The sequence below is a fragment of the Odontomachus brunneus genome, unplaced genomic scaffold (genome assembly GCF_010583005.1).
Source record: "Odontomachus brunneus isolate Ranch 3 - 2012 unplaced genomic scaffold, Obru_v1 Obru_scaffold_004, whole genome shotgun sequence".
In the NCBI taxonomy this organism is placed as follows: Eukaryota; Metazoa; Arthropoda; class Insecta; order Hymenoptera; family Formicidae; genus Odontomachus; species Odontomachus brunneus.
In genome coordinates, this window is record NW_022639454.1 from 2,598,076 (window position 1) to 2,607,604 (window position 9,529).

At 36.5% G+C, this 9,529-nt stretch overlaps 2 protein-coding genes across 4 annotated transcripts; one reads left to right on the top strand and one right to left on the bottom strand.

Annotated features, from left to right (window-relative positions):
* Positions 1 to 215: 215 nt before the first annotated feature.
* LOC116847275 (cell cycle checkpoint control protein RAD9A) lies at positions 216 to 3,107 on the bottom strand. Its single transcript, XM_032822104.1, has 6 exons — positions 2,899 to 3,107; positions 2,431 to 2,633; positions 2,156 to 2,320; positions 1,724 to 1,880; positions 1,454 to 1,625; positions 216 to 1,167 (listed from the first exon to the last, which is right to left on the bottom strand). The coding sequence occupies exons 1-6, from the start codon at positions 2,930 to 2,932 to the stop codon at positions 480 to 482; spliced, it is 1,419 nt and encodes a 472-aa protein (XP_032677995.1). The 5' UTR covers positions 2,933 to 3,107; the 3' UTR covers positions 216 to 479.
* Positions 3,108 to 3,351: 244 nt separating this feature from the next.
* Positions 3,352 to 9,480, top strand: LOC116847303 (guanine nucleotide-binding protein subunit alpha homolog). 3 transcript variants are annotated; one of them, XM_032822179.1, is made up of 6 exons: positions 3,352 to 3,369; positions 5,073 to 5,525; positions 6,203 to 6,463; positions 6,660 to 6,710; positions 6,884 to 7,101; positions 7,190 to 9,480. In XM_032822179.1, the coding sequence occupies exons 2-6, from the start codon at positions 5,304 to 5,306 to the stop codon at positions 7,545 to 7,547; spliced, it is 1,110 nt and encodes a 369-aa protein (XP_032678070.1). In that variant the 5' UTR covers positions 3,352 to 3,369; positions 5,073 to 5,303; the 3' UTR covers positions 7,548 to 9,480. The 3 variants fall into 3 exon arrangements, with proteins under 3 accessions (XP_032678070.1, XP_032678051.1, XP_032678060.1); XM_032822160.1 differs by lacking the exon at positions 3,352 to 3,369 and adding an exon at positions 3,536 to 4,590; XM_032822169.1 differs by lacking the exon at positions 3,352 to 3,369 and adding an exon at positions 3,536 to 4,464.
* The last annotated feature ends 49 nt before the right edge of the window (positions 9,481 to 9,529 follow it).

The window sequence follows — 9,529 nt, forward strand, 5'->3', positions numbered from 1 at the left end:
ATTCATTGTTTTCCAGCAAACCGAAAACGCTGCATCTAAACGCAACATGTTGAACAAGATTGATGCCTCTAGCTTGAATATGTAATATATGTATGAAACGTATTCAAATCTATATATTCACACATTTTTATAAGTTAAACTAATACTTAAATATACTCACAACGAAAGAGCTTAATATTAAAAAGGTATGATTCTGTGAGTTGAAAAATCCTATGTAATAAAAATTTGTGGAAAAGATTTAATAACATTTCAGTGAAAAATATATTCACATGTATATATATATATAATATGCTCTATATAAATTAACATATATTGATCTTCACAAAGAGCACTGTCTGTTTCTATGTAAAACAGGTCCCATTAACTTCCTCATATCTGATCTGATCTCGTAATATCAATGTTTCTTTGATTTATACTTAACATGGTTGACGAAATAAAAAAAAAAGAAAAAACTAATAGTCTAAAAACTCGCGATAGATTTAATCGCTGTTGTTTTCGTCAGAATCCTCTACTAAGATTGTATCGTGGCCGGGCAGCATTCGCGGATCGAAGGTGGTTTGGAAACACTTTTGAAACACTGTTTTGGCTCTTTTGGCCAACTGTTGGCGCGGTGGTGAACGCGGGATGCTTTCATCTAGGTCTATGAGTTCCGCGTCCTGTTCTTCTTTGAAATAATCGCTCGTAGACTTTCGCTTTGTGATGCTGGAGAATACCGAATTCACCAACTTCTTGTGACTCTCTGGGATTCTTTTAAGAGTCGTCGACGATGGCGTACTAGGACTGATAGCAAATAAGTGACTCCGCTCCGGCTTGGCTTGATTGCTCTCTGGTACGTCGTTTACAGGATTATTCGTTCCCGTGGTCGCGCGAACGTTGTTCTCAACTCGATTAAGCGTCTCATTCCCTTGATTAGTCTTTTCCGCATTCTGCCTCTTGAACATACTATCAATTTTAGCATTGTGTGGGACTGTAGACTTCTTTGCTTGATTTGTAGCTTTGTTGTTGTGTTTGGAGGATGATTTACATTTCAAAACTGACTTCTTGCGAACAGATTGCACGTGCCTACTAACAACTGTGGTGTCTGATTGAGTGTCGCTATCCGGACTCAACGTTGACAACACCAAGTTCACCTCGAAGCCTTGGTTTTTCAAAATGAATAGCACTGGGCTGGAAAACATTACATTTGTAATATTAAACATTTATTGAAATATATAGCAAAATGCATTATATTACACTAATTATATTACACTAATTACTGAATAGCTACTCTATTCAATATATCTCATGAAAATAATTATTTATTTTGTAATATATTTCACACATTTGTGTGTGCACATATATAAAAATACAGCATTTCAATAATGTCTTTGGACACATTGTATCTAAATTTTTTGTATCTCATGAAGAAATTAAATTAAAATAAAATTAGGGAGTTTGAAAGAATAATGCGTACCTCCCCGCAGTCTCGAAATGTGCACTAACTGGGACACCTACGCTCTCACTGAAAGTGAGGAAAGCTCGAAATTCTTTCAGGCAGAATGTGACAACCGTCTCGTTGCCTATTACGTAACGATCGAACTCTCCGACACTGAGGACTAACTGCGTGCGTGTGATATGTTGTAAAACTAAAGATAAAATAATGAATCAGAAATGAACAGAATAAAATGTTATCTCGTGTTGTATTCGAGCAAGGGGCTTATCAGAAATTGTCAAGTCAATTCACCTGAAGCATCATCCACATAATTTCTGAGTAGCAGTTTCTGTGGTGTTACCTCAAGTGTTATTTCAATCAGGTTCTGCTGAAAATTCTGTAGAGCATCTATTAATGTTCGAGCCCGTGACGTCAACTCGTTAGTCATACCAGTCTTAGTGTACGATGCCTGTACAATTTATAATTTGTTAAAAAATTATTCACTTTCGAAAAATTCCATACTCAAACAAATAAATTTCTTTGTAATTTGAGAAATTAAATTTTATCAAAATTTCAAAGTATTCAGAAGTACTAACGTAATTCATTTCAGGATATTTAATAATAAAAGTATATTAACTAAAACATAAGTTAGCTATTCAACAATGTTAGATAGATATTTGTAAATTTATGAATTTATAAATTTATCTATAAACATTTATCCATAAGAAAAAATTTTCAATATACTTGCAACTTCTCATCATCCAAGATGGGTGACAAGTAGGACTTGTTAATGCCATTTCTATATTTCAAGATGAATACCAGATTACAAGCATTTATTTCCAGATTAATGTGACAGGTCTCCACATACTTGTCTAATGTATGCGCAGATTTGAAGATAGTCATGACGCTCTGTAAAATATAGAATATATGTCAGAATATACATCTAATAATATATCATCATAGTACAAAAAATACTTAATAATATATAATCGTAGTACAAAAGAGATAAATAAGCTCACTCTCATAGATATTTTACACTTTTGGGTTTCTTCTTCCTCAAGATCCCCAAGGACATAATAAGAAAAGAAATTTTTGTGAAATGTAAAGTCAGAATATGCTGATTTTGCCATGTTGACTGTACTGAAGGATATCGATTCTTGTTGTGGATTCACATACATCTCATCCCCAATTTTTGCCAGCATATGTATGGCTTTTGCCAAGACTGTATCAAACAAATATCAATTAACAGTTTTGAAATATATAATTACAAGTACAAAGATGTACATAGGATTCATGTATTAAATCTTGTGCATTTTAATGTACTAGTACTGTGTACCAGTAAAATGTGCATTTTACTAGTAATTTATGTAATATTATATTTGCATATTGCAGTTGCAGAAAAAATATTAAATTGATAATAATATTCTCTTTGCACAATTTCATAATGTCGAGTGAAATAACTTAGATTAAAGAGACAATTGACATACTCTTTACATTTCCCCCCGGTATAACGCATTTCATGTCGACGTTCCTTTTGTTCTAAGCACGACCGATGTCAAAGAAACACAATTTGCTTCGATTCAATAATCCCTGGAAGACAATGTAATAAAGAAATTCATACTTTTTCGCGCGGCGATCGACTTACAGGTTATGTCGTATTTTTACTGACAGTGCGACCAACATGACGTCATAATAGCTACGAAAGCTGCGTTCCAAAATTCACTACTAGTACTGAAAATCTATAATATATGTTACATACATGAACTATAGATTTTCAGTATTGGAAGTGAATTTCGGAACATAGCCTAAAGGCGAATTCACATTTTGACAGAAAGGTAAAAACCAATCAAAACTTGCGTTAGTCAATGATGACGACAAACGGTAGTCGACAATTTCTATTTTTCTACCAGTGTGAGTTTTGATTGGCTTCCGGTTTCGTTTTCGGCTTTTCTGCCAAGGTGTGAATTTAATCTAACAAGGCCCCTGCTTCAACGCCACTCAACATTAAAAGATGTGCATTATGTTAATTTGACAATGGCATTCTTCCATTAATAGATTAATAGGTAGAAAATTTGTATGTATATATATAATATATAAAGCCTTTGAAAATAATCCAAAGTATATTCTAAAAATCATAGGTTATGTCCGGTAAGTTTGAACACGTCCTTATGTAATGGCGATTAGACCGGAATTTGATCGGAATCTATGTTTTTAAGTCATTAGCCTAATCACTCTCGATATCGAATAAGAAGATATTAAAAAGATAAATCCTTCAACATAGAAAAAAGGAAAAGAATCTCATCGTTTCATCGATCATTCGTACATATGATATCATTCATCTTTACACGATTTTTTGGAATTATTTTAAGGGACATCAAGAATCATCTATTAATCGGAGAATGACATTGCTAATAAATTAACATAATGCACATCTTTTAACGTTGAATGGCGTTGGGGCAAAGGCTTTATTATAGGCATCTATAATCACCTATAACTATATATTGAGAGAGAAAGAGAGTCAATCTTTACAAAGAATGGCGTTGGGGCGAGTATCTATGGGTTCCTGGAGCTAAACATTGAATGAGAGATAAAGAGAGAAAGAGAGCCCGTCTTTACAACAGGCCGACACTACGGAGAGATACGAAAGCGGACGGTCAGAGTGTAGTGGGGAAGCGACAGCGCGTTTTATCACACTCGCTGTCGCGTCGCATGCGTTTCTCTTCCCCGTCGTCGATTACCATGTAGTGCAGTTCAGAATCGCTCGCATCGACACGGCAGCCGTGGTCGTACGCGCGCGTTACTAGTGATCGTCGATATGCGCTAGTAACGAACAGAGGTGTGTCGCGACACGCGTTAACGTGTAGCAACGAACAACCGACCGACTAGTTCCGTCTCGCCGTGTTCCTCTTTCTAGCGGCGTGTGAGAGAGCAGAGAAAAAGAGAGAGAGAGAGAGAGGGAGGAGACAACATCAAGGTGGTGCAGCGCAAGACATATCTCGGGTGCTTGTCAGCGAATGCCGTGACACACAAAACGCAGACGTCGTCGGTTGACGGTGAGGAGCGCCGCCCCGTAATTACCGCGATTATTTAATCATGCCCAATTCGCGGTGTACCAGAGGCGATTGTGACCAAGCGGTAGCAACAGCAGTAGCATCAGCAGCGTTAACAGTGACTACGGCGTGAGCTTCTACATCTTTTTCTCTCTCTCTCGCTCTTTCGTTCTTCCTGTTTGACTCTCTCCGTCTTTATCTTCGATGTCGTATTCCATCGTCACGCGTGTATAACGGTATACGCGTGGATAACGCGAGTCGCCCGAAAGCGATCGAAAACGAGCGGCTGCACCAGTGTGTGCGTGCGTGCATCGTGCGTGCGAGCGAGCGACGTCGCCCCGGTGACGGCTCGCACCGCTGGCGATATCGCGCGCATTCCGCCGCCCGGCTACGCCTGGCCGAGAAATGCGGTTCTGAATCGGCGATTCTCCTCCCGATCGGCTTGCTTGCCTGCGCGCGGCGGGGTGTTCGTGATACATACATACGTGCGCGCTTTCGCGCGACGGGTGGGTGGTAACGGCGAGTGAAGGGAAGGGGGGTTGTACGCGAGTCGCCGCGCAGAGTGCGCGCTCGGTTACTCTTGGTTACTCTGGTGTTCCCTTGATTTGCAGTGTTTTGAACGGGATCACGGTGGTGCGGACTGTGATACTCTGGTGCGAGGTGTGAGTGACGTTTTAGAACAAGTTGTGCAGGAAGGAAGCGAGGGAGAACGGAACAGAACGCAAAGAAGGAAGGAAGGAAGGACAGACGGACGGACGGGCGAACGGACGGACGGAAGGACGGAAGGAAGAGATAGACGAGGAAGACGAGGAGGAGGATAAGAGAGAGAGCAGGGTAGCAAGATGGCGGGCTCCTTAACGTGGTCGTGTACTTGTTGCCTGCGGTTCAAGTTTAGCCCGGAAGAGATCGAGCAGCGTTACAAGAGCCAGGAGATCGACCGGATGCTGGAGAAGGACCGGCAAGCGTTTCGCCGGCAGGTCAAATTGCTGCTGCTCGGGGCGGGCGAGAGCGGCAAGTCGACATTCCTTAAACAGATGCGGATCATTCACGGGATCAAGTTCGAGGTAAGACCCTTAGCCGCACGTGTTTTCGGTGACGGGAACGGCCGTTCAGGTCTGCTCCGCATTTCCTCGTCGTGTTCGTTCGTCCCGGGATTCCTCACCGTCGCGAACGCGTTGACACCTCACGGACGTCAGAACGGTCTCGTTTCATGCAGAACATTCAATGGCTTGGCCTGCATACTCAGTGGCGCATTTCAACTCGATCTTGCTATGATAATTTGACGATAATTGGCGTTACGATTTAAAGAGGCCCGCGAGAATGGGGGTTTGAGAATAGGCGATACGGTAGATGCAAAGCTAGGCGTGTTACGCGCGTATGTTTTGATTATTGAACAAAGCACAATGATAATGTACAATAATGATGATTCATTAAACCATGTATGCTATGATAAAAAGTAAAGCTATGATTTGATCAAAGTGTTAGACAGGATGTATGTTATAAATTAGACCAAGCCTCTTCTTAGGACGGATATTTAGTGAAATAACTAATATTGAACGTTTAAGTACAGACACAGCATTTGTCATTTATTGTACTTTTAGTCAAAGAACTGTGATTCATATGGACTACAGATTATAAATTATAAGAGTGTCAGTTGGTACTTGATATTTTTATATGGGCTGATTTTATGCAAGATCTTGCAAGAACTTGATAATACATACTATTATATATTCCTTTCCAGCCTGAATTAATTAAAGAATACCAACATGTGATCTACCAGAATATTATTAAGGGAATGAAAGTTCTGGTGGATGCTCGGGATAAGCTGAATATTCCTTGGGAGAATCCTAAGAATTATGATATTGGTTTCCAATTACTCAAGTTTGAAAACACAATGGTATTGGATGCTAGATTATTTTTGCACTATGTACCAGGGCTGCAAAGTTTGTGGAAAGATGCATCAATTAGAAGGGCCTTTGACAGGCGAAGAGAATTCCAATTAGTAAGAGTTTCTTTCATAGTTCTAAAACTTTACAATAATTTTTATGAGAATGTGGAAAATATCAAATGCATTATATATATATATATATATATATATATATATATGTATATATATATATATATATATATATATATATCCTTATCCTCTTTTTAAATTTATGTACCTCACATTTATATATGTATCTTGGTATTTCCAGAGCGATTCTGTTCAGTATTTCTTGGATAATCTCGACAGGATTGCAAGAGTGGTAATACTTTTGATAATTTATGATTAAAACTGTTTAATCTATATTATATTTTCACTTAATAAAGTAGAAAGGTGTTGATATATTTAAGTGAATGTGTGCACGTGTGCATTATTTACTTTTAATTCCGATTATTGTAATTTACCATTGAATGTATAAGAAAAGTACCTTTACAGGAATATACGCCTACGCATCAAGATATTTTACACTGTAGGAAGGCAACAAAGGGGATCTCTGAATTTGTAATACCAATTAACAATATCCCATTCCTCTTTGTCGACGTTGGCGGCCAAAGATCTCAGAGGCAAAAGTGGTATCAGTGTTTCGACTGTGTGACTTCCATACTTTTCCTCGTGTCATCATCGGAATTCGACCAGGTCTTGCTCGAAGATAGGTACGTTATCTCCGTTTTTATTACACATATGTACCGCCGGTGTTTAGAATGACGTAACGAGATAACGATCATTCATCTAATCTCACAGGAGGACTAACAGACTGGAGGAATCCAGGAATATATTTGATACGATCGTGAACAACATGATATTCTGTGGTGTTTCCATTATCTTATTTTTGAACAAAACTGATTTGCTCGATAAGAAAGTAAGGTCACAGGATACGAATGTCCGTTGGTACTTTCCACAATTTACGGGTGATTCACATTCCATGAAGGACGTCCAAAATTTTATACTCGATATGTTTATCTCGGTTAAGAGAGATCCGAGGAAGCCGTTGTTCCATCACTTCACCACCGCGGTGGACACGGAGAACATTAAAGTTGTCTTCAACGCGGTGAAGGACACCATTTTACACCGGAACTTAGAGTCTCTCATGCTTCAATAATGCTGTAGAGACGGAGGAATAAGAGCACAAATAAAGCAGCTAGTAACACAAAGGTACGCGGCAGAAATTAACATTTAGCATACCATTAATCCAACCCGTAGTTTTCGAGGAATACTGCGATGCAGACTAGGTCGAAAAAAATAAATAAAACATTTTGATAAGACAATATATCTGTATGGATACGCGAATTGAGTATTTACCTCCGTATATAGATACGTTTTCAGTAGAGAAAGTGAAAGAGAAAACTGCCTGATGTAAAGATATATATTGAGAATTTTGACTCTGTATACACTATACATATATATTAAGATATATTTCGGTCGCTTTCGATAAACATTGAACAGTTGTAAGGAGATTATTATACAAACTTGTACATAACTAATTTGTATTCTGTATGTTGTCAATAATTTCTACGATAATGTGGGTTGACATATTTGTATAAAAAGAAGGATCAGTTGCAAATAATCCAATTTAGATTCTTACATTTGTACAGATACACGTGATCCCCGATGCTTTTTTCCATAAATATAATGCGTAAGATTATTGCTGGTTGTTAAACCAGAATTCACAGGTCTATGGAATAACTTATTTCTTACTTAAGATGGACTATCCTTAATTAACACTGACTATATTAAGTAATAAGAAAAACCAAATATACTAGATTCATGCCATATAAACCAAATGAAACTAACCAGTTTGTGTTCAAATTGCTGGAAAAAAAGGAAATTGTTCAGCCATTTCTTCTTTTGAAGAGACGATGCAATATAATGTATGTAATGCTATTCGATGTAATGCTATTCAAATCTTTGTATCTTACATATACTATACATTGATTCACTTTCGAGATTCTCTTTTTATAGTGTTGTTGTCATTCTCACGGACTGAAGATCATGAAAATTGTATTAATTGAAATCGTTTTCTTGTTATACAAAATAGTATGTTAATTGAAATTTTTTAAATATCTCATACAGTTTTTACATATATAATACGACAATATAATTTTTCTTGCGCTAAGTGGCGAGGTAGAGAATTAATTCTACATTAGAAAAGCATGTAATAGCAGTTCTAAATTTTATAATTGCATCACAAGTTTTGTCTATCCTGTAAATTTGATAACTGATCCTTTATGGAATATAAATATATATTTGTACTTTTCAACGGAAATTTAATTTTCACAAATGATCAGTATTATTTTGTTCCATATTGTGCAGATTAACGAATGAATTACGTGAATTGATTTTCGACTTTTTGCAGTTTCGATAAAAAAACCAGATTTTGTAACAGCAATTTGTATAAGCTACGTCTAATTTAACATATAAATATGATATTATGTTTACGTCTACATATGCATGTGTACTTGATTAAAAATTTTTTATCTTGTGCAAGTGATCGATTGATAAATCTGATGCAATTTGAGCTGAAACATTGTAATGTACCAAAAATTCCGTAAAGGAATGTAACAAGTATATTTTGTGTAGAAGAGAAATTTCTGTTTATCTTTGTTCTAGCAATGAAAGTAATAATATCTTTTATTGTATGTATACGCGCACATAAATCGTGCCCAAAGATTTTATGTAATGATGTTGGTTAAGCCAAAGAATTCTGTGAATCGAGGAGCTTTTACATATTTTATATTTTTTCTATTAATTTATCTAATGATATGCAATACATTAATATACATGCATTACCCATATTCTTGAAAATATAATTGCTGTCACGATACGATCATAAGTTAATGAAGTGTGTTTTGATTCTGTAATTAGATCATCTATTACATAAAATCTTTGCTATTTTTTAATCTGCGAAAATTCAGGAAAAAGATATAAGTTTACTAACTACAAGTAAATTTATAATATGCACACTTCTCCCATAAATATATGAGAACAATTAATTTTATAATATTAAGTTTATACATATATATAGCTTATATATATATATATATATATATATATATATATATATATATATATATATATATATAT